The sequence below is a fragment of the Brienomyrus brachyistius genome, chromosome 23 (genome assembly GCF_023856365.1).
Source record: "Brienomyrus brachyistius isolate T26 chromosome 23, BBRACH_0.4, whole genome shotgun sequence".
In the NCBI taxonomy this organism is placed as follows: Eukaryota; Metazoa; Chordata; class Actinopteri; order Osteoglossiformes; family Mormyridae; genus Brienomyrus; species Brienomyrus brachyistius.
Window position 1 is genome coordinate 21420988 of NC_064555.1, and position 23766 is coordinate 21444753.

At 46.5% G+C, this 23766-nt stretch overlaps 1 protein-coding gene across 5 annotated transcripts in view; it reads left to right on the top strand.

Moving 5' to 3' along the window:
* trappc9 (trafficking protein particle complex subunit 9) overlaps positions 1-23766 on the top strand; it is a 197094-nt gene that overhangs the window by 66091 nt on the left and 107237 nt on the right. For all 5 annotated transcript variants that reach the window (XM_048993811.1, XM_048993812.1, XM_048993809.1 and 2 more), the window contains 2 exons: positions 1829-1981; positions 11013-11131. In XM_048993811.1, the coding sequence (XP_048849768.1) occupies positions 1829-1981; positions 11013-11131 (272 nt within the window). The remainder of the gene's footprint in view (positions 1-1828; positions 1982-11012; positions 11132-23766) is intronic.

Genomic DNA, 23766 nt, shown 5'->3' on the forward strand with positions numbered 1-23766 from the left:
CGAAGTGGCTGTTAACTCCAACGGGAAGCCTAATGTTTGTAATTATGCTGCCATTAAATGTACTTTTAAAAAACGATACATTAATAATTGAAACTTTTATGGTGTGAAGGCCGGCCTGCCCAGCTCTCTGATTGCCGCAGACGTGGTACTTAAATTGGGACCGTGGAAGAAATGAAAAACAAACAAATAAATCACGTTGGCTTGATGTTTAAAAATTGTTGCGGAAGACACTTTGTCAATATGGCCGGGGGAAAAAAAAATGTTCAGCATAAATATTAACCTCTCGGCTGCAAGATGAACCGGCAGTATTGTTGCTTATCTGCTCATTATATTGAAGGATTATTCGCATGGAAGAGCCTCACAGGAATTCTTCTGTGAGAATTGTTGTTCTCTTTAGGGAATACTAAGCAACAGTTTACTCCTTTCTTTCCGAGCTGATTGCAAATGCGACTTACTGGGATGGAACACCCTATAATCACTGCAGATTCGTTTATTTTTGCTTAAATTTAACCATTTACCCCACTTCTGTTTTTTTTTTTTTATCTTTCTGCATCAGGCTGCCTGATTCTGAGTAGGTCTGTGTAGGAGTGAGCTGAGCTCGTGCAGAGCCGAGGGCCGCCTTCTCTGTCACGCCTTTTAGTCCCAATGCTACCTGCAGGACTGCGGGTGACTGATAAGACTCTCAAACTCCACCATGAAAACATTTGCTGCAATTTAGTCATTATTTTAAAAGCCAGAAACAATGTAGGAAGAACGACAAACATGGATGCTATTGCGCGTGAATTAAGTTCACATTTGCTTTGTTGCCAAATCCGTCTTCGGCCGTGATTTCAGTGCCCGCCCCTCCCTTCCCCACCCCCCACTCTTGTCTTGTGCATTCACTTGTAGCAAACTGGCTGTGCGCATAAGCATCGCTCCCTGCGTCTCCCCAGATGTGCTTATCCGTCTGAGAGCCCCCGGCGCCTTGTTGCACCGCGGACGGTCGTCAAGGGAAAAATGACTTATCACGCGGACGCCCGCAAGACGCGCTGATGAGGTTTACAGCTCCGCGGCCAAATGGATGCTTCTGAAATGGGGCTATTTTTAGCAAGTGCTGCCTGGGTTGGGTTGAAACGTCATCGGGTTACGGTGTTAATGGGTGGCACAACACATCAAAGGGGAGATTCTGCCTGAACCTTAATTTCAGTGCACAGCGAAAAGATATTGCTTCGTTTTAACTAGCACATGGCATCTTATTCGTATCAGAGAATTACCCCCACTTTTTCCTGTGTTTCCGCCGAATGTCATGAGCCAGACTCCGTTTTATGGCTCTTCGCTGGTATTTGTGATGCACGGCTGAAGGTTGTGCTGGGTGCATCAAAGCTGCCAGTCTGGATGGAGCCGTTATAATGACATGGGCTGGCAGTCGTGCTTCATAGCCGACCCAATAGCGGCTGATTTTCACTGCTGCATTTTGCCATGACAAATAAAGAAAAACATTCTTAAAGCCTGTAATATCCTCAGCCCAGCCTATGATGGTGGAATCGTCCTCAGTAAGTTTGACTTGGTGAAGCTGCAAGCATTTATATTTATATATGCCTTATCATTTTTATTATCCCTGTTTCGGTATTAAAGGAGAGTTATTCAAACCAGCACTTTGGAATAAAAATCTGCAGCTCAATTGACTTCTTGAGCGCTGTCTTGCTGGCCACATTCATAAGCGGTTTGGTTGCACAGCTGTGCAATAATTTAGTGAGGATTGTGCCCATCACATCGTCAGATACAATGATCAAGCCACCAGATGTCCTCTAAGGGGGGAGGATGTGACCTTCACTTTCTGGTTTTACAGAGAAGGTTTTCGGAGAGTTTCTCAGCTGGGACCTGGAGGGGGCACTGTCTCAGCTCCCACTGAAACCCGGCCAGACTGTAGTCCTGACGGTCGACATCAAGGTCAAGCTGGACTTCTCGGGACAAGAGAACCTGCTTCAGGACCTCAATGATGGTGAGTTGACCCATCCACCGTAAAAGTTGTTCATAAGGAAAATCACTTTTCGGGTTGAATAAAAAGTCTGAATTTGGAATGAAATAATGGAATTGTGGAAGATCCTTGGTCCAAATTTGACATAGTTAATTATAATTTCATTTTGTCTCTGTCCTTCTATACCATATTTATTTTAGTGTCTTCAGATTGGTCAGTCTGTTCTGCAGGTGGTGTCCGCAGTAAATAGTCTTACACATTCCTTACTGAGAGGAGAATAAAGTGACAAGAATTGTGAGCCTTTCTTGCTGTAGCAGGGATCCGTGGGGTGGCACCGTCTGGGGTGTGTGGCCAGTCAGCAGTGTCTGCTACATTGGCCTTTGAACATGGAGGCTGAAGGGAGGCGGGGTACCAGCAGTGAAGGTACTTTACGGAGAGTTGTAGGGACGGGGCTTGGCACAGACCCCAGAGAGGGACAGTTTTGCAGGATAAGGAGACTGTTACTCATCTTCTGAGTAACGATGCACTGAAGGCGCTCGGGCTTCATGAGAAGATGCAGCTGTTCCCTGGCGAGGCAGGCGGCTGTCCATGGTGCTGAACCCCCCACTGGGCCTCCTTACACTGGCGCCCTCAGAAGCTGACAGCTCCCCCTGCCCCATGTGGGGGTGGGTTTGCAAAGCGAAAGGCGCGCAGCACTTAGTGGGCCCCCCCTGGCAGTTTTTGTACGTTAAATAATTCACTTCTGGCATCGCCCCGGCGGTAAGTACCCTGCTCTGTCTAAGACCCTCAGAGGTGCTGCTCTGTCTGCCTGCAGGTGCTCAGAATGACTTTAGGCTTCTAGCGGGCCACTGTTTGAGTGTCTGAGTGTTTTAGAGAAACGCAAGCTGCCCCATAAATGGTGCCGCACTTACTTATCTGCGTGAGGTAATTCTGACCCACCCATTTTTTTTATGAGCATAGTAATAACTGCATACTCCTGAATGGGAGCGATAAGCAGTGGGTTACTCGTTACCGGTTACTGGTTTCGTAACGTGCGGGGTGGTGGTGACGTCGTCGCCCGACCGTTGCGGATTAGCGTTATCGTGGGTTGAAACACGTTGCTGTTGTTTACTCTCAAATGGTGTTGTTCTGTCACTGCTGAAGTGCCATTCGACGCTAACCGGTGCAGTGGCTGGGTGCACAAAACAGCTTTGCTGGCTGCTGGACCCTCTTTAATATTTTGAGGTGATTCACAGGAGCGTGATACAGTACATGCTGGCCCACGGTCCTTGTTCCAGCCAGTACTATTTATTCGTGCGTGTTTTCCCCTTCATTTTAATTTGTTTTGGAGGAAAATGTGAAAATTGGCTTTGGTGGTTGTAACTGTTTGCCAGTCTACTATATGCAGCTTTGGTCTAATGAAAGCAAAGTAAGAGGACACAGTGATATTTATGTAGATTGGATGGCAGTGTCGTTTTGTAAATCCTTTTACTTGGAAATGGAATTTTGGGAAGGATCAGACAATGTATTCACCTAGTGAGTTTGACATTCATTTTTTGGTAATCACTATGGTAAATATGCCCTACATTGCTCTGAGAATGTACCTGATGAGCCAAAACATTATGACCACATTATGAAGCAAAAAATGTTGACTACCTAGTAAAAATGGTACATTTCAAGGTTTGGGATAGATTAGACATGAAACTCGCATTCAACATCCTGATTTGCAGTAGAAATGGCCAGGGGTAAAGATCTGAGTGACTTTGAGGAGGGCCAAACCATTGTGACCAGATGATTGGGTCAGATCATCTCCGAAACAGCAGGGCTTATGTGGTGCTCATGGTCAGCCATGGTGAGCACCTACTGAGAGGGGTCTGAGGAGGCAAACACCATGATCAACCAAAAAGGTGTTGGGCGGTCGAGACCCATCAACGTGCGACGTGAATGGAGGTTGTCCTGTCTGGCGGAAAACCGCAGAAGGGTTACTGTGGCACAAATGGCAGATAATTTTGTGACCATTATGAAAAGTATTTCAAATCCGGCTGTCTATGGGGCTACAGAGCCACAGTCCTTCTGCTGGTTTGTTCCACATGGGATAGCCTTCATTCACCTCTTGCGTCGGCATTTCAAAGAATATGTTTGTTCCATTACTTTCTTGTTATTTACCGACTGTCCTTGACTTGCAGCCTTTGTGACTTATGATGACTCGCAGAAGTAACTGAAGTGTTTTTTTTTTTATTTGATTAAGCAAATGTATGTAAAAAATAATTTTGCTACACTACCTAGTGTGCTCTGCACACCATATGATAGTTGCCCCAGGAAAGTACTGTACTATATGGCAGTACGCCATCCCAGCCTCACACACTTCTCTCCTAGTCTCCTTCTCACACCTAGTATCGTAATTCTTCCATTATCGTATTTTGACATATATCTATTTCATTGTACTATCTGTCTGTTGGACCGGAGCCCAGTTGTAAGTCATGGAGAGCGTGTTTTCTTTCATTATTGATTTATTTCTTCTTTGGGGGCTGACTGTTGTGCTGGGATTTGTTATGATATCGTTCAGTTCTCACCCACCTGTTGCTGATCCTGGTCAGGGTCACAGGGGGCCTGGAACCCGTCCCGGGCAGCACAGGGATGCCAGTTTATTTCCATTCACCATATATTTAACATACCTAGAATTTGGGCACATAGGTATTTGATATTTTCCCTTCCTTCATTTTCAGCCTCCCTGCCTACTTTTCAGCTCGTCTACATTTATGCCGAGTCTGTGCTTTGCAGTTCAGGCAGAAGTGGAGCTAAAATGTGCTTCTGCATCCATTCTTAGCATTTTGTGACGCCTGACCCCAAGTCTGCCCTTGCTATCCGTGATGAGCATCCACATCTATTTGGGCACAGTCAATTATCTCCCTTCGCTTCAGGGTGACTTGCCCCGGTCCCCCCCTCATACTTAATTCCGTGCTCAGTGTGTTAAATGTTGTGAACCACCGACGACGACACCTCTCACGCTAACAGCCATGAAGCGTTTAGCTTCACTGGTAGATGAACGGAAGATGACCCTACCTCGTACTTCACAGTGCTTTGCATAATATTTGCATTGCTGCATTATTGCCATAAACTGCCTAAATGACGTTCAGCTGAATGGAAAATCCTTTATTTTTGCAAGTCATGAAGCAATTATTTTAAATATTGCGAGGTACCTTGAGCACATAAAACTTAATTAAAATAAATAATCAGATGGTTTTATTATGACAAACACTTTCACCACTTATACATGAATGACACGGCTGATTGGTTGCATCATCTAGGGTAACTTAATAGCTCAAGTGAATAAACTGGGAAACCTGAAACTTTGGATGACATTTTTAGAGACATTTTCCCATCGAGGGTGTTCAGCACATATTGGGAACCTCCATGAAAGATCACTCCGAAGACTGGTGTCACATATGGTTTTCTGGTGTTTAGGCATATTTCAGCCCATGGATTTGACATTTCAAAACACCTTTCTTAGAAGCCTTTTTGCTCCCAAATATGGCATGCACACATCTTAAAAGTTTTAAGGTCATTTTTCCCTGTTTCCAGAGGTGAACTCCAGTCACTGATGAGAATTAGAATAAGATGACACAAACGTGGAATCATATGGAGAGTAATATACTGTATAGCCCTGCACTGAGCTATATTCTGTAATACTCTAGATGGTGCAGAATACTAACCTGGTAAATAGGAAGAGGTGCATGAGAATTTTGTGAAAAACCTGGATTAGATCCAGTGGACTCGCCTGGATTTCTGAATGGAAAGACCCAATTTCATTAACATCTTCGGGATACTTTGGACAGTTGAACTGAGCGAGAAGTGAAGCTGCAATTTTTCCCTCAAACTTGAATTTAGAAATTACTAAAGGAGGCTATTTTTCCAGTCTCACTCTCTCTCTCTCACACACACACACACATACATCTTATCTTCTTAATTTAATCCAGTTAGTTACAGGTGAGGAGAGGAGCTTGTCTCTAGCCCACCCCTCCCCCCCCAAGCATGCCTGCCCTCCCTGCATCACAAATTGAAAATTAACTGAGGGTTAAAGCCAAAAATAACCCTCTTGTTTATAGCTACCTCTGCAGAAATGCTCACAAACAAACCAGACGGTGCTAATGTCGAACATTGCAGAATGATTATCAAAATGCCTATAATAACTGTATAATCAAAGGGAATGGAAACAAAATGAGGTGTATTGAAAAGAAATTGGTGGGATGATGGATCAGGATCGTTAGCTCATAAGCTAGTCACTTTGCAAAGCTTCGTTCAGTATGATAGGCTAGGCTAATGTGTGAAGCTGCGACAATTGAACACTGCAGTATTGATTCTGTATCAGAGTCCCCAAGGACATTTTTGGCCACCTCTGTTTGATCTGCAAAATAATATGCGCATTGAACTCTTATTATTTTTCCTAGATACACACACAATACATAATGGATATCAGAAAATCGACATTTTTTGGTTAATGTGTACTAGTAAATGTTCAATATAATGTTTTATACATTTGCATAATAGTCATTATTATATAAATATGTATTATAAGGGATGTATTTTTGTAAAACATCCATAATTGGTCTATTTTTCAGTTATAACCTGTGTCTCAGAAGGCCCACAAGAGTCAATAGTTCACTTTCAAAAAAGGAAAGTGGGAAGTTTGGAGCAATGGTGTAATAGCGGCTATTAACGCACTTGAAAGACACCGAGTGATTATTTGAATGGTACTATTCACACATCATTCGCTGAGGTCTCGGCGAATCTAACCTTTAACTGGTACCTCAGTGGAGATCCCAAGCAGAGCTTCTAAAATGAGGCTGATGGCCCAAATAAAAAAAAAATAAAAAATCACAAATAGGAAGTATTTAATAAAACTTGAATGCTGGGATTATACAGCATTTGGCACATAAATATTCAGTGTTAATATTTACTGAGATGTGCTGTTTAGTAAATCTGATCTCGTTCTTCTCAAACACGAGTCAGGTATTCTTATGTTAAACGGTGCTTCGTAGTGTCTTTGCTATAAGATATAGATCATAATAATCGCCTGTTGGGCTGTATTTCATTATCATTTAACTGGATGTTCTTTATCCTGAATGAAGAGGACATAGACAGTGTGATGTAATTGTTGGTCCATTGTGATGGGGGGGGGGGGGAATAGTATTCATTGTCTGCTACTGGGTATTGGTTGTTCAGCTGGATACTATCAATTGGGTTTTGAAAAAATACGACTAACCTGTCTGTTATTGGAGGGTAGGCCTGTATTCAAATGTTCTCCGTCCTTAATTCAGGGCCGAGTGTTCTGGTTTATCAAAGAAATTGTGTCGTCTGTGATGTTTTTTCCACACAACAGTTACTTCTCACATGTTGTTTTTTTTTTCTCCCATACGACTAGTAGCAGCATTAATTCTCAAGCAGGAATAGATAAATAATATGGACTCACTATGGGCCTAAACAATCAAAGCAGCTTTACTTCAGTGTATAGTGAGACAACGGGGACATCTGGGGCTGTGATACACTGTGATACACCCCCGCCCCCCCCGCCCCAGACTTAGACTGAGTAGAATAATTGTGCTGGTCAGAACAGCTGGTGCTGTGGTCTTCGTGGCGACCAGGAAATGACCTCAGCACTTCTGCATCCATCACCGATCATCTGACGCTTTTTTTTTATTGATTTGTAACATTTCTAAATGTTCTTTATTGAGTTGTTGAGTTGATTTTCTGCGGTTAAAGTCGAGTGGCGTTTGCTGACTGTAAAACACCAGCACTTCTGAAGTCTGCATGCATGTGCTTGTGTTCATGTACAGTACTGCATGTGGACATTTAAACTAGGCTTTGATCAAACTGCTCTCTTTTAACCTGTTAATTAGATGCATTCATTAAATCATCTAATAATAAGACACAAGAAGCTTCCGCTTTGTCATGATTCCCGAGCTGGTTAATTAGCACGTATCTTCTTGATTAAATTATGTTTGTTTTTTGTTGCCTTTTGTCAGACGTAAAGCCACATACAGCCGGGGTCACCTTCCCTTTGTGAGTGACATCCCTGTTAGAGCGTCTTTCAGAGCGATTGTGTTATTCTGGGAGCTGATATCTGCTTTTTATCTGCGCTATTATTGTACTGTGCCGAGATCTGGCTGCGAAGAAGACTGGCAGATATAACGCTCACTATTGTGGCATCGTTTCAGTCCAGGCCTGTCGCTTCTTCCCCTTTATACCATAGATCCTAATCACAGTTGTGTTTTATTCATATTATTATTATTATTATTATTATTTAATTTTAGGAGTGGTCCAAGCAAAATGTTGCCGACCAGTATAATGTTATACTGTCTCCCCTATTCTGTCCATCGGTCACTGATCAGATAATGGCAATAATAAAGACATGTGCAGATGCAGAATTATGCAGATGTTCTATCTGTGTCCCTATGGAGAGAGGACGTTCTATGCATATCGTGCCTGCCGTTCTGTGCCTGCCGTTCTGTGCCTGCCGTTCTGTGCCTGCCGTACTGTGCCTGCCGTACTGTGCCTGCCGTACTGTGCCTGCCGTACTGTGCCTGCCTTAAGGCTCAGCATTTTTTTTTTTACAGAAATTGTTCCATTGTAAGGCGCATCCCCACCAAGCTTCCTAACACACTGAGGGGCCTTTTGCTACATGGCCAATAATATGGCAGGGGGCTTGTTTACCGACTGTGTTACCTGCTTCGTGACGCTGTTTCTGTCCGTATGTTTTCACCCTCTACTTGGTGCATAAGATTGGACCAGCTGACACATATTAATTTAATGAATGTCTAAATGATCTTAAGGTGAACATAACTTTTTTTTTTTGCTTGAGGTATGGAGAAAGCACTGACTTTCATAATATTTGGGGCTTTGGTGATTTGTGTATTTTAGGCCACTTGGGATGCAAAAGACCCGCTCTACCTTTGACTTGTATGTGTGATCGCCAAGATGCTGCTCGCCCCCACCTTCCTATAGCCACTCTCATTGTCCCAGCGGAACCGATTAGCAGCGGTCAGCATAATATTTTCATAGCGTCGCAGGACTGCGGCCCGTCTGACTAATGCTATTATTAATCTTTACGTTTGGGTCCACATATTCATCCTTCTGTGGGACCGGGGAACTGGTGTAAGCTCGTGAGAGCAGCAGCCTGTAATAGAGCCATTAGTCACTGGTGGAGATAATGTTTCATTCTGCTTTGGGCCCTTTCGCTTTCATTAGGAACGATCCGGCACCAGCATTCAATAAAACTCTCATAAAAGTAATGAGTTACTCATATTAAATTTTCATTGTTCATCTTGTCAGCCTTTTCTTCTTACATTAGTGTTTACCAGATGCAGGGGGAGAATGCAGAGGCTGGCTCTCTGTGTATGTATGTGTTTAAAGAGAAATGGGTAGTAAATATTCCATGTAGTTTGCAGCGTTGAGTGTGTCTGTGTGTTAGGAATCGATTCGGAAGCCTTCTGCAGTGTCCGCGTGTAATAATATTAAATTCGAATGAAATGGAACAACACGGTTGAAAAACACTCCTCTCTGTCACGGAAGAGAATTTATTTTCTCGACAGTTATTGTTTTGTTGAGGCGTTGCTTTCAAACAGCTGTCTTTAAATATCATTTTATACTGCTGGCTGCTCATTCACCTTTTGACCGTCGATTATTTTTTTAACCTTATTCATCCATGCTGGAAATCTGGAGGGGGGGTTAGCACTGGTCCACACCACTGGGCTCCCATGTATCTTGTTTATTTTTCCAGGAAAAGAGAGACAAAACTATTGTTTTTCCTGAATTCCTTTGTCACAAGTCTTGCTCTGTATTCTGCCCCGTGCCCGTTGGAGCTGTACATGATATGAAAGTGATGGTTCCTTTGTGGGGTTTAAGGGCTTATCTCACTTTGATCTGCGTCGTCCGTTAACCCTCTGGGGTCTAGGGGTAGGGGGCACACCTTCACTGACTGGGGCATGGTCACACATGTCATTCAGTATCATAAACTTAATTCATGGCAAATAAATTATTTATTATATGTTTGGTTTGCCATTACACTCAATTTTAATGTATGTTGTTAATATGTCAGATTTATGTTAAGTTTGTAATTTGATATCAAAGAATAGACATTGCAAAATGCAGTATGGAACACTTGCAGAAACATTCTGAAAGTACATAGTAAGCGATGGTGGCAGTTTTTGTTTTGATCCCAGATATCTGATCACCAAAGTGGCTACATGAAGATGACTAAATGGTGTAGTTGCATCATTCAGTTGGATAAATAAATAAGAAAAACCGAACTCATGTCACCATTTCTGGGCTCCTTTCATTGAATATGTAGTAACTTTTATGTGTCTGCATGAGCCATTCACACCTGGCCACATCCCCCACCCCCCCTTTAATGGTGCTGATAGGGATGTATCTAGATCGTGTGTTGTTCATCAGATTACCATGCAAATGCGATTTGAATACACAGAAATGCGGCTATTTAGAATGTGAATAGCGATCTTCAGGTGAGGGCAGCACTACACACCCCCGATGCAGGTAAAACAAAGAAAGGTGACATGGTTTACTTTTTAGCCGGTTTAACCTAATTTTTAAAACTTCAATACTTCTGACAATGGACATTTTGAAAAGAAGACAGATTACGGATTTAGTCAGCTGAAATAGACACAAAAATACTCTGCATCGCTGACGACGCACTCGACCCCAGAGGGTTAGAATTGTGCTCTGCTGTTATACTTCAGGTAGTTCTCTGGGGTCACGTTGCGTGAAATTTGTATTGAATGTACCCTGAATCTGGATGAGTGGTTTGGAAGAACAACTAGTTTTTTTACATAATGTTTATTAAGGAAGATTTGTGGTTCATGGAAGACTAGCGTTGTGCTTACTAACAATTAGAATTTTTTTTTTTTTGCGGGGGGTGAGGTTGTATTATTTTAGATAGTGTAAAGCGATTTTAAAAACTTTACATGATGGATAAAAGCTTGATGATGTCTGCATATGTGGCCCTGAGTGGGGTGGGGTCGGATGGCCGGATGCATGACCTTGCAGCGCGGTGTCGTTTCAGATGGGATCAGCGTCACGGGCCTGCCCATCTCCAGCCCACTCCGGCAGGTGCTGAAGCCGCGCTCTGAGAACAAGCCCATGGGCACGGAGTCCGGCAAACCCGACTACAACCAGGTCAAGGTAAGCAGCCTCGGCCCATCTCTTCATTATCCGGCACCTGTCAGATCCCCCCAGCATCATTAGTCGTTTCCTATTTACACGGTTTGCCGTTTGGGGGCGGTGTGTTTCGACTAACGGCCCCGGGAGGGCGCTGTCAGTTGATCTGTGCTCAGTAGAGCCTCACTGCCAGAGCGAGATCCTCCAGGGACTCCCATGGGTGAAGACAGACCTGTTTGCTCGTGGCACAGCCTGCATGAGCTGCGTTATGCACTGAACTGAGAAGCAGGTGTGTTTCTAGGCTCAGGCCTTCGGAAGCTCTGGGAAATATGGATGTTCGGTGCCTGAGCCGTCCACCCCCCCATGTCCCAGCCCAACTCTGCAGAACCAGCATCCATTACCATGCAGAAGTGCGGTCTGCTCAACAGTGATAACGGCTCCATGTCCCGGTCCACTTCGCGTGTCCGGGCAGGCGGGCTCGGCTGACTGCCCTGTACACGTGTCCAAATCGCCGCTCCTCCTGGAACACGCGTCCTTTCCACTGACGCCTCCCCGGGCCCTCGGCTTCGTTAGTGCTGGCAGCCCGCGGGCCATAGAAACAGCTTGTTTGCTACGTTTTGTTGGTGGCGAGCAAAATAAAAATAAAAAAAAATAGAGAAAAATCTCTTGAGGAGCATTCAGTGAGCCGGGCGTTACAGCATGGAGACATTCTGCGAGAGATCCCAGCCACCCCTGGCTCGCAGCTGCTGCCCGTAGCGACCGGCCCGGTCCGCCGTCTGCATGCCCGAAACCAGGGGGCACGTTGGCTGTAACTGCTGTAAGCACTGGCAGCTGTTTTGGTAGCCGGGGCCCTTGTCACAGGTGAGATGCCAGAGATGGTTTTCATCATCAGAGTGGAAGGTCTGTCCAGTGCGAGTGGGGGGTTGGGGAGGCTCTGCAGGCCTCGCTTCCTGTCAGCTGCTCGCCTCAGCAGTTTTACCTCTCTTTTTACCTTTATTTCTCCAATTTACTTTTGCCCCTGGGTCTGGCTCTGCATTATACATGAGGAATTATCTCCCAGGTGGATGTTGCTCCCCATGCGTTCTAACCTGCTGGAGAGTAACAGGTCGCTGTTGTGTGTTTGTTTGGACTCGGCCGCAGTAGTTTCCCAGCAATCAGGCTTCCGTCTGAAGTGCAGATGTTTGCATCACAGCCTTGATATGGAGACAAGGCTCCAATTCTGCCCACTGGAAGGGCAATGCCTGCTTATTCCGCCTGCCACTCATTGATCTTTGTTGTTATCTGCTGTTCAGTTACTGGTTTATTAACTGGTGTGTATTAGCTGTTAAGAAATTAATTTAAGACATTAGGTTTATACATTAATGTAGATCATGCATTGAGTTTCATTGGTTAAAATTGACTTGGTGGTTTTTGTGGTAAAAAGGGAGACTTGCAGTCTCAGCTAATAATTGTTTTTGTACCATACTGACTTATTGTTCCATGCAACATCTATTAAATGTATGATTAAAGTTTAAAATCTGAATAACGGCACTATAATGCATCTTTAGCATCACACCTACAGAATATATTTTGGTCGTGACAATAAGAAAAAATAGTGATATCAGTGAAACTGTTTCTCTCTTTTTGTCATCTTTGGCTGTCAGCGTTTTCGCTGGTGTTGAGCTTGATGCGTTCTTGATGCTTGGGCAATGTTTGATGGTTTGGCGGTTTGACAGGCCCGTCCTCCGGCAGCCTTTCTGCCGGAGCACCCTTACATAAGCGCAGCACTTACGGCAGCGTGCTGATGGAACGGGGCCGCTGAGCATGGGGGTCTTATGGGCCACCCCCGGCCCCTCTCTCTGTTCTCAGCATTGGCCCTCATGCAGATGCAATTTCTCAGAACGTTTGGCTTCAGTTAGGTTCCGCTTGTGATGACTACGTAGGACTTGTTAACCCAAGAGGGAAGGGAGACCAGTCTAATGGACAGAAACGTTGGCGTAGCTAGTAAATATGATGAGTGAAGCCTCCATCTCTCGTGACGTTGGTGCTGCACCCTGTCACACTAAGGCGAGTGACTGGTTTGGGTGCCATGGAAGATTATCTTAAAGAGCATCTTAAACTAGGTTTAGATGTCGGCCGGAGAACTGCTCGCCTGTACAGGCTGGAGGAGTGTGTGTGCGCGCGTGTGTGTCTGAGTGTGTTCAGTCTTCTCCTCTTGATCCGTTCTCCCCCAGACTAATAAAAGAAAACGCACGAGTCTGCTGCTGCTATTTTTAGCCTCCCTCAGGACCTGTGCCCAGTTCTGCTTAAAGATTCACATCTCGCTCCTGATGCAGATATTTATAGCCTGCCGCTGCCTGCCAGAGTTAGACCGTCTCCGTAAGTGATAAACGTGTTCTCTGGGAAGCGTTCCTTTGTTTATGCTTAGCTCTTACCTTGGGCAGTCCTGTCCAGGTTAAATACGGCATATTGCTGCCAATTGTGCCTGTTTTTTGCTGCTGAATTAATATTAGGAATGTTTTTTTACCTCCTGAGTACAGTGCGCACTGTATTTATGTAGATGCTCTGCGGGAAATAATGTTTTCAGAAAGTAATGGGATGAACATGTATGATTACATATTTAGAGCTTACTAACATCATTAGTCCAGCACAAAACAAATGATTGAATATTGAGATTGAATCCCACAGCGGTGAGAGTTTCCTCAGTGAGATGCATTTACACAGGATTTGTTTTGTTTTCTCTGTTTGGATAATCGTTCCTCTACACTGAGCCTTTTCTCGTGTTCAGAATACTAAATCTCCTTTGGGATGGGATTGATTCCCCAACTCCACAGCCGGCTTCGAGCCGTGAAGGAGCCCTCCACTTCCTGACATGTCCTGGGTGTGGTGCCATGATGGAGGGATCAGCTCATGCCTAACCTGGCAGCGGGGGGCGGGGCTTATGTCAAACCATTTATCTGCATCATCTCTCTCAGCCTGTGCCGATGAAGCAACTTGCCTCTGGTGAATCTGCTCACGTTTGTGTGAGTGACCCTGAAATCTGCCTCTTCCATTCCTGTTCCCCACCCGCAGCTTGGTGGATGGCTCACTTTAAATGGACATCCTTGTGTGCTCGAAGCGGGTCCAGGAGAGGAAAGCGTGATTCCTTTTTGTAGGGAAATCCTGCAGTGAGTGTCATTTAAAATAAACTTTTGCATTCTGCTCCATTTGTCAAATCACTGTGATACTGGAGGGTTGTTTGCTGTGAGCTAGTAATAAGTTAATAACGGGGGTTGCTGATTGGCTGGGCTGTCGGTGCTCTCCCATTGGGGAGGGTGTGCAGTGGCGCGGCCCTTGTGTCAGTCTGCATGCACTCTCAGCATCCATGATGGGTATCTCTGCAGGTCGCACCATAGTTGTCACTCAGCCCCGCATGGCAAACACCCCCACCTTGACCAAGCTGGGGCACTGGCCAGGTGCTGGTAGCATTGTCCCCCAATCTGCTCACCTTTCTGCAGGAGAGAGGCAGACACTCTATAATGCAAAAAGAGCTGTGTGCAGCCTGCTCCACGGTTCTTGTGGGCCTGTACCATGCCACGGGCTGGGCTGGGCTGGGTGGGGGGAGGGGGGGTACTGGTCAGCAGCTTGCAGGTTCATAAAATTGGATAATGTCGAGGACAAAGCAACGATCAGAATTACCGTGCTGGAGAGCCGGTCTCCCGTTTTCGGTGACAAGGCAGCGCTTGGGCTGACAGGAGAAGCAGGTTGTTTGTTGACATCGTGCTTGGGGGCGAAGTTCGGGAGTGGCGCTCGGGGGGAGCCTGCATGCATGGTCACCAGCACTGTCACAGATGAGGGTGCTGCGTACTGTCAATACTGACCGCCATTGATTATGCAGCACAGACCTCAGCCCCCCCCCTCCCAACCGCCGCTGGGGATATTCCACATCACTGGATGCGGCACTTACTTGTGGTGGGGGGGGGGGTTTGGGCTGAGCTTTCGGCAGATGAATTTTTAGCAACGCTGGGGGCATCTGTAGTCGGGAAAAACAAGACATCATATTAACATGCTGTTCTGTTTTTAACAACTGATTTTGCTTATAAAAAATCCTAAAATAATGTTTCCCCTGGGCTCAGTGGGGGACACTCGCGTACTACAGAATAATCTTTAGGTTATAATTATTACGCTGTGCTGAGTGGAGTGCGGAGTGGGGGAGGGCCGAGGAGCTGAGCTGCCACCTCTGGCTTTGAGCATGTGTGCGTGGGTGGGCGTTGGTCGGGTGGTCCAGGTATACCTTACCTTATGGGTACCAGTTGGTTATGGTTAGGGCTGGGTAGGGGTTAAGGGCGTCTTAGCTAGCATTAGCATTCTTCCCATAGAAGTGAATGAGCGGTCCCCAAAAAGATATGATTACATTAACTGTGTGTGTGTGTGTGTGTGTGTGTGTGTGTGTGTGTGTGTGTGTGTGTGTGTGTGTGTGTGTGTGTGTGTGTGTGTGTGTGTGTGTGTGTGTGTGTGAGAGAGAGAGAGAGAACGAGAGAGACTTCTCACAAAGGACTCCCAAAAAATGCTTCCTTTTTTAAATCCAATCTCTGATTTTCCTGGGGCAACATTGACAGATGTTAATTTTCATCATACATTCTGTGATATTTTTTTTTTGACCCAAAGGAACTTTCACGGATTCATTCATAAAGAGACCAGTGATGAACTAATATGTTGTTCGTTTCTTACTTTTGGTTATGCGACGTAACTCACATTTATGGGAAAAGCTATGTTTTGTTAATGATGTCTTTGGATGACATGGGCGGTATTTTCCCCACACGAATAGCCGGTAGGTTCACATCAGTCATTTAAAAAAAGGTCATCTGCCCGTTTCTGTGCTCAGTGAATGTATGTTACATCTCACTGTCCCGAACGCAGACATCCTACAAACGGGGGGATGGTGTGTTTGGAGTGCGGGCCTGAAATGGGGGAGGGAGAGGGCGGTCATTTCTCACAGCAGATGGGAGAGAGTGCCGAACCCCATCCCAGCTAGTGAAGGCCATCTGCATAATGGGTTTATTCCCCCAAGATGGAGCTCCGAGCCCCTGTGGGGGTAGGGGGTCTAAAATGACCGACTGGCAAGGACGTTCCTTAGAGCTACTGAGCCCTAGTTGGGTCCATCTCATCCTTATTGCTAATGTTGCTTCCTAATGAACGGCAGCTCGCTATAGAGTGCTGGTCTCCTGAAGGAGCTGCCTGCTTCCTACTCACCTGCTGGGCCTTCAGGTAAACACCATTCATAGGAGCCCCACATTTATTTTTGTTTTGTTTTATTATTCTCATTACTGTAGTCTAATGTTATTGGTGTTTAAATGGAAGTTGGGAAAGTCATTTACATTCTAATTGCTTTATTACACACAGTCTGTTTAAAAGGTGAAAGTGATTTGGAATGATGAGTGCGGTGGTATTTAGGCTGTATCAGCCGATGGTTCAGAAGTCTACGACGTGTGCTTGTACGTTGAAGGTTTTGGGATGTCAGCTGGGCCTGGTGTGCCTGCCTTCACTCGGCTACTTCACCTGAATCCAGGCACTAAAAATAAACTGACCTTGAGTAGGTAAAAATGTGGAAAAGAATTCTTTGAAAAACGTGTCACAAAAATGCAGCAAAGTCACAAAATAATGATTTGCATTTTTTTGACATTGACTCTTTTAATAGAATTGAAAAATCTTCTTTGCCTGGTTTAAAGACTCCCTATGAAACCAGAGCCTGCATTCCTTTTGGTTTGATATCTACATGATATCGGTTTAATATTGTTTTCCTCGGCTTGATGGCCAGGTGCTTTGCTGCGTTCGGGGCGGTTTGTGTTTGTTCCTTGCGGTCTCGTGTTGCTCTGTGATGCTTATTCGTGATCCCTAGACATGCTGCACCAACGGCACACTGGAGGGACAGCTCTTCCCTTATTAATCGTACACCATCATCCACCTCCCTGGCTTACAGTGTGAGAGCGGGAAGGACGGCCGCTGAGCAGCCCGCCTTCTCATCGAAGTTAGGCCTGCGGTCTGCGTGCGCAGCTGATTGCTGTGGTGCCTCGTTTCACTTTATCGATCAGATTGACTCCTGGTTGCAGATTCTAGTCTCCCTGGGAGACCACAGCCACGCCCATGTGGGCCATCTGAGCAGGAGGTAGGGCATTTTGAAGGTTACCGACAGCCCAAACCATTGGGAAATAGCATCATCCATTCTGCACGTTATTTTAAACATGAAAGCACCAAATAGCTTCAAACATGACCCAGACTAATCTTAATGGTGTTTTTTTAAATCTGTCCGTACATCCATCTATCCATCCTGGTCAGGTTTAAGGGGGTGCGGGGGACAATCCCAGGTAACACAAGGACATTAAAATGATTTTACTTACAGGCGGTAAGTTTCAAAATATTGAAGTCTCTGTGACTTTAACATCAGTCTGGGACTTGTGTCCATGTGTAAAACCCAAAGTGCATTGCTGACAGTCCTGCAACCAGAAGCCCGCGACCGGTTTTCTCACTTCTGCGCGATGCTCCCCTGCGAATCAGCTTATTATAACGCTTTTATATGTCTAACTCCCTTTTAATAATAGGCTGCCAGTTTAGCCTTATATGATCGAGTTAAACTGGAAACTGCTTGGGAGGAAATTAAATGAAGCAAACGAAGAGAGGTGTGGGATGCTGCTGTTTTTCTGATGCCTTCGTGGGGCCAGTGTAGCCACAGTGCACCAAATGCTATTTCAGCGCAGTTGAGGTGAGCAGGGGGGAGGTATTCGCTTCTCAGTGGCACTAGGTGCCGCGACCCAGTGACCCACAGACTCGCTGAGGACCGCTGGGCTGACAGAGAGCGGCACCCGTGGCACAATGGCAGACGTGCTGGCTGGTAATCTGTGCTACAAATGTGGGTTCAAAGGTGAAACGAGGATCAGAGCAGGGGCCTAGGGTGGCGTCATTTATTCATGCATGTAGATTAACATCTTTTTCAATTACGTGTCCTGGGAAACCTCAGAGGGTCAGGAGTCAAGCTGGTGCATTTACAAGGAACGCTTTGGCGGCACCGACGGGGCACGAGGGGACCCAGTGTCACTTCTGAAGCTTTTGTTTTTCGGTTATGGGTCCTGCTTTTGTGGTACGTTATCCTGGACTAGCGATCTGGAGACTGTTGATAAGTTTAAGTCCCAACTTACCCACAAGGTGTCATAGGCATGTCCCTGGTTTTATCTGCCTGTGGGTCACAGCGTAGAGGCTCCTCTTCCCGTGTTGGTCACTGGCTGTGCAGCTGACTGCTGCAGTTGGTGGTATGAGCCTGCAAGTGTTTTGGGCCCCCCTTGGTTTGGGAGGTGCCAAAGTGTCCTTAGGAGGTGGGGGTTGTATGTATGATTTGATTTACCGTACTGGCATTCTGCATCCCAGCTCTCAAAGTTGCTTGCAAATTAATTTCATGTCCACCAGGTGCGCGAGGTAGATCTTCCCCGGTGCGTGTGGAAGCCCGCTAATTGGATTGGACCTCGGAGGCTCCTTCTAAAGGCCCCTTTCACTGAAAGGCCTCCCCTGCCCTGGTGTTGCCAGGAGAGCAGGCCCACTCCCATGCTTCTCTTTCCAGCATCTGTACCCATTTGATTAGGTTGTATTTAGGGGTATCAGGTGGGGGAGGAGTGAATTGGGCGGTTCGGGCACCTAATCAAGGTGGCCACTTCCATCAGCCGAGGGCTTGTCTGAGACGGTGCGATGCACCATGGGAAAACTGCGTAAGGGCAACAGAACCGAGAATGTCTCGTATATCGGAAGCCAGTCATGGTAAATTAGTTTTGATGATTAATTCACAGATGAGAATTAGTGAGAAGTTAAGTCGCACAATAACAGCTGCATCAGTATTTGCATGTTTCACCATCTATGTTAAAAGAAAAGAATTTTACATATTGTGGATTTCTAGTATTGGTGTGTGTGTAAAATCTGGATTTTATACATGATTCTATATGTCCATCTGTAGCATGCTCTACCAGCTGAACAAAAACCATCGGTTCTCATTAATTAAGCTAAACCACGGATCTTATTCGTACCCATGCCTTGATTGTTAATTACGATGTGGCTAATTTATTAATCGTCATTCGCAGCCTATCAGAACAGTATGCTCGGTCTGGCACCCTTGGGCACAGGCCGAAAGACGAAAGAGGGGTGGTGAATTTGCACATTTCACACGGCTCTCGGGAAAAACGGCTGCGCTCAGATTTGGAAAAGAACAGAGGTTCTGACCCAGCCCAGACGGGCATGTTTGAGCATCCATGGCTTGGTGCCACATATACTGAGGGCCTGTTAGGGATGCGAGTATCCGGTCATGGCCGGGTCCACCGATGGGGACACAGGGCCGCATGCTGCTTGGCCTCTGTGAAGCAGGACACTGCAGAGTGAGCGTGTTGCGTTTTGCTGGGCTCTGTGGATGGCCGGATTGGACTTTGACGAATGATTGGCCACTTCATAAACTGATAAATATTCACAGCTTCAGTACATGGCCGGCTGCTTATGATTCTGATAAAGCACTCTGCTGTGGGGCCAGTGCAGCACACGCATACAGTTCACCTGCTGAGTGCAACCACACACACAAACACACGCACACACACACATTACTATGCAAATGAATACTAAGAGTGGAAAGGTGGGAGGTGGTGTGCTTGATGATATCGCTACAGGAGCGCGGTTGTTGTGGCATGGCACAGGGGCGCCTCGTGGTGATGGGATGGGGGGGGGGGCTGCCTACAGGGCTGCAGTCAAACGCGAACAGCGACTGCAGCTGTGGTGGCACGGATCGAAATGGGTCCGTTTCAGGGGCCAGGGACATCTGGCAGCATGGGCCCCCCACAGATGGCCTGCTTTGTAGAAGGACGCCGACCCTGTGCTTTCCCCTGCGCGGGCCACTGCGGTTCTGAAACCATCCCCCGAATCACTGTGTGGCAGATGCCAAGATCTCTGTCCGACGCTGCTTCCTGTGGTGAAAACCATCATCAGCGGTGCTGATCATGCCTGCTAGTCGTGCACTAGGTTAAAGGTCAGTGGTGGCGTAAATACGAAGATGCTTCTTTAGGTTCCTTTGTGGGCTGTTTAATGAACATTATATGCAGATATCAGCTTCATAGAACTCGGTGACCGTTGGATTTGTTATAATCAGCGTTAGTCACTGTCATATCCCTCTCTTTCCCAATTTCGTTTGATTTACAAACGGAAATTCGATATTTACTGTGGTTCTTTTCAGCCTTTCTGGGTATTTATGCACATTTCGCGTTACGTTTCGGGGCAGATATGTGCGGAGAGGCTGTATATTTTAAAAGTGCCGAAGCCTCCTGTCAGGAAGCCTTGCTTTTGCAGACCTGTCCAGGCCGTTATCTCTCTCTCCTGTTTCGAGAGACTCATGCTGTAACCCTGCGTTGAGTCGCTGAGCCTCTTCCTCAAACTGTGACACCCCTGAGCCATCAGTGTCCCTTACCCACAGTTTGTGGGCTTCCCGTCTCTCAAGCCCTCTGCTCTGGGGTATCTGCGCTCTGTAAGGAGTAATAGTGTAATGGTACACGTATTCGTATTGAATTTATGGTACGGGTCTTTCGGTTTGGTACGCACATTACTCTTAAATAAATTTTAGCTTTTATTAGTGGGTTGCAGCAGTATTGACACAGACTTCTTATTTAAGAAAGACAGTCATGCTTTGTTCAGTAAACCACTGTTTAATAAAGAGAAAAAGAAGTTTCTTTTACCCCTGAAAAGTACCTAGCGGTAACTTTAAAACCGAGGTACGTACTGAGCTGTAATTTTTGTGTACCGTTACACCCCTAGTAAGGGAAGGGTGTATTCCTGGCCACACTGTACTGGCAGATCGGGGGTGCGGCTCGCTAATTCGGGCGTATGTCACCAGTAACACTGAGATGGATCAATAAGAGTGGAGTTTGGAGAGGCTTAGCATAATCCACCAAGCAGCTGAGCACCTCCTATATCTTCTCCAGCCCTATTAACTGTCCCTGATTCCTGCCAGAGGAGCGAGCTCCCGCGTAGGGTGGCTCTGCACTCAAGCCCCACATCGCACCTCTGTTATCCCCCTGTTTAGGATAATTGCTTATGCTTTGCCATTAATTGCTCTAAGTTATTCTGACAGACACTGAGCAGCCTGTATGGTATAGGAGGGTAGAGGAGGGTAGCACTGTTTTGTTCCCCAAAATCAGAGGTCAGCAGTGTGACAGTTTCAGTTATCTGCTGCAATAACTGCATCCCCATCCCTACCTGCATGGCCCCCGCCTGCCCTGGCCTAGCAGGTCACCCCCCCCCCCTTTCAGCAGCGTAAGGCTGTTATTGCTGCATCTGTCACAGCGCTAATGGAGCGTGGTGCTGGAGCATGACATTTAAATGATACTGGGAAAATGTCAGGGGCTGTCCGTCTCTGAATCCCTCGCTGGCCGTGCTCCGCTCTCTCTTACGTGGGACACTCTAGCACACATCCTGTCCCCCCCATTCACGCATTCACACAGGCTCGAGCCGGGCCGTGGCAAGCTCCAGTGGGGGCGTTCCTGTCGAGTGAAACATTTAGTGGTCTGATAACGGCAGGCTGACACCACCCCACAGGAGTCGCCGGCAGAAAGTTCCGAAGGTGTGACACGTGAGGATGGAGCATCGCAGGTGGGAGGTGCAGCTCCACATTGCGGGCTGGTGCCATAAGTAATGTGCACGGTCCTGCTCTGGGGCGGGGGGACACGCCATGTGCCCTCTGCTCGTTATGCTACTCTCCCAGCACCTAACTCGAATCTCACGGCACTAGCACTCCCACTGCTGAGCCGAGCGTCCGGAACTTTCTCCGCCTGCAAATGAAAGCCGGTAGAAAGCCGGAGCGGCCGACAGATCTACTTGCCGTGTCCTTTTGAGGTGCGAGGGACTCTATTTTAAGGCGTACACAGCCAAATCCTCCTGACTCCCCCGACTCCCCTTTCTTTTTCTCCATTTTCGCCCTGCTGATTTTAGTGTCACGCCAACGTGTCGTTCCTCCCTTAATTGGCGGTCACTTTAATGACAGAACCGTTCGTGCTTATTGGACTTTGGAATGAATAGGGCTGTTCTGTCTTTCTTGGAAGCAACTCTTTTAAAAATAAATGTGGCGGAATTTCATTAATTCCTTGGAAGCAGTCAGGTTGGGTGCCAGAGGGTGGAATTTAAAAAATGTCTCATTGGGGTTGAGAAGCGGAGTGCTGAAATAGTGAACGGGATGGAACTTTCCGGCATTGCTGCACCTTGGCCATGTGCTCGTTCTGGTATCAGTATTCAGCTGGAGAGCTAATGACTTTCTGTAGCCACATCTCTTTGCCGTGATACTCTGGTAGGAGCACATTGATCTGGGCCCCTCTCGTACTTGTACACACCCAGCCTGTCTCACATTTCACAGTCACCGCAGCAGACTGTACTCATTCCTGCAGCTGGTTATGAAACGGGCACGTTTTTATTTGAGGGGCGGCACAGTGGGCTCACGCCTCCAGCGTCGTGGACTTGATCCCTGCACCCCGGTCTGCGCGTGTGGAGCTGGTTTGCTCCCTCTGCGATTGTGACTTTTCTGTGTCGTTTCCCCTCCACAGCCCTAAAGCAGTGAATCAGGTGTCTCTGAAAGTCACCGCTGTTGTGAACGCTGCCTGTGTGTCCGTGCTTTGATGGGCCGCCCTTCATCTTGTGCCCTGTCCTTGCTGAGATCACGTATGGAAAATGGATGCGCTTGCAAATTCTTCAATAGTACAGTTACCTCCAATAATATTGTAGTCAAAGTAAAAATTTCATAGGTGGCCTCAGTGCTCTTAAAGGGATTGGTGTGTGTGGTGCTTATTCAGGGCATAATGAATGGACGCCGGTCCGACACTAGCACACGTATTCACATGCATGCCGGCTGTCCGTTAGCCTGCGTGAAATGCCCACCTGTGTCAGACTCTTTGCCGCCAGCCCCTCTGTGCCAGTGATTGACGGTCTTGGAGTACAGAGCTGTTTTTGGGCGCTTGCCGTAGCGGCATCCCGACATGAACCCCGGGCATGGTCACCCTGGGGACAGTGTCACTGAGATGGCGCACAGCCTCACAGCTGGGCCTCTCGCACGTGTGCACACACACCGCATCCTGATCGGCCGAGTCTCTGCTCATCAGGCAGAAGGTTGTGCAGAAGCACAGCTGGCTCCGTGCTCATGTCCACCTTCCTTTCCGGCTGCACGTTCTGCACCAGCGTCTCACTTCAGGACGTCATTTAACTGACACACACACACACACTAACACTCCTTTTATCCATAATAACAATAATAGGGTGTTATTAGCTTACAGATAATGTGAAAGTCGTTTCCACCAAGGCGGCGTGTGGCTCAGTGGATTAGGATGCTATGCTCATTATTGGAAGGTTGCTGTTTCACATCTAAGAGTTATTTCACCGTCGGGCCCCTCAGCAAGGCCCTTAACCCACAATCACTCCCGGCACCGGCTGACCCTGAGCTTTCAATGGATACAATCGTCTGCTAAATAAGTAAAATGTAAATGTACCCCACTTGGCTTTTATTTTTATATATAAATATATAAATATATATATAAATAAATATTAAATATACCCGCGCATAAATGTGTGTGCATATAATAGATATTTTCCCAGCTCCCAAGAAAGACTGGCTGCTAGCTGGCAATCTGTCAGGCTCTTTGCAGCCG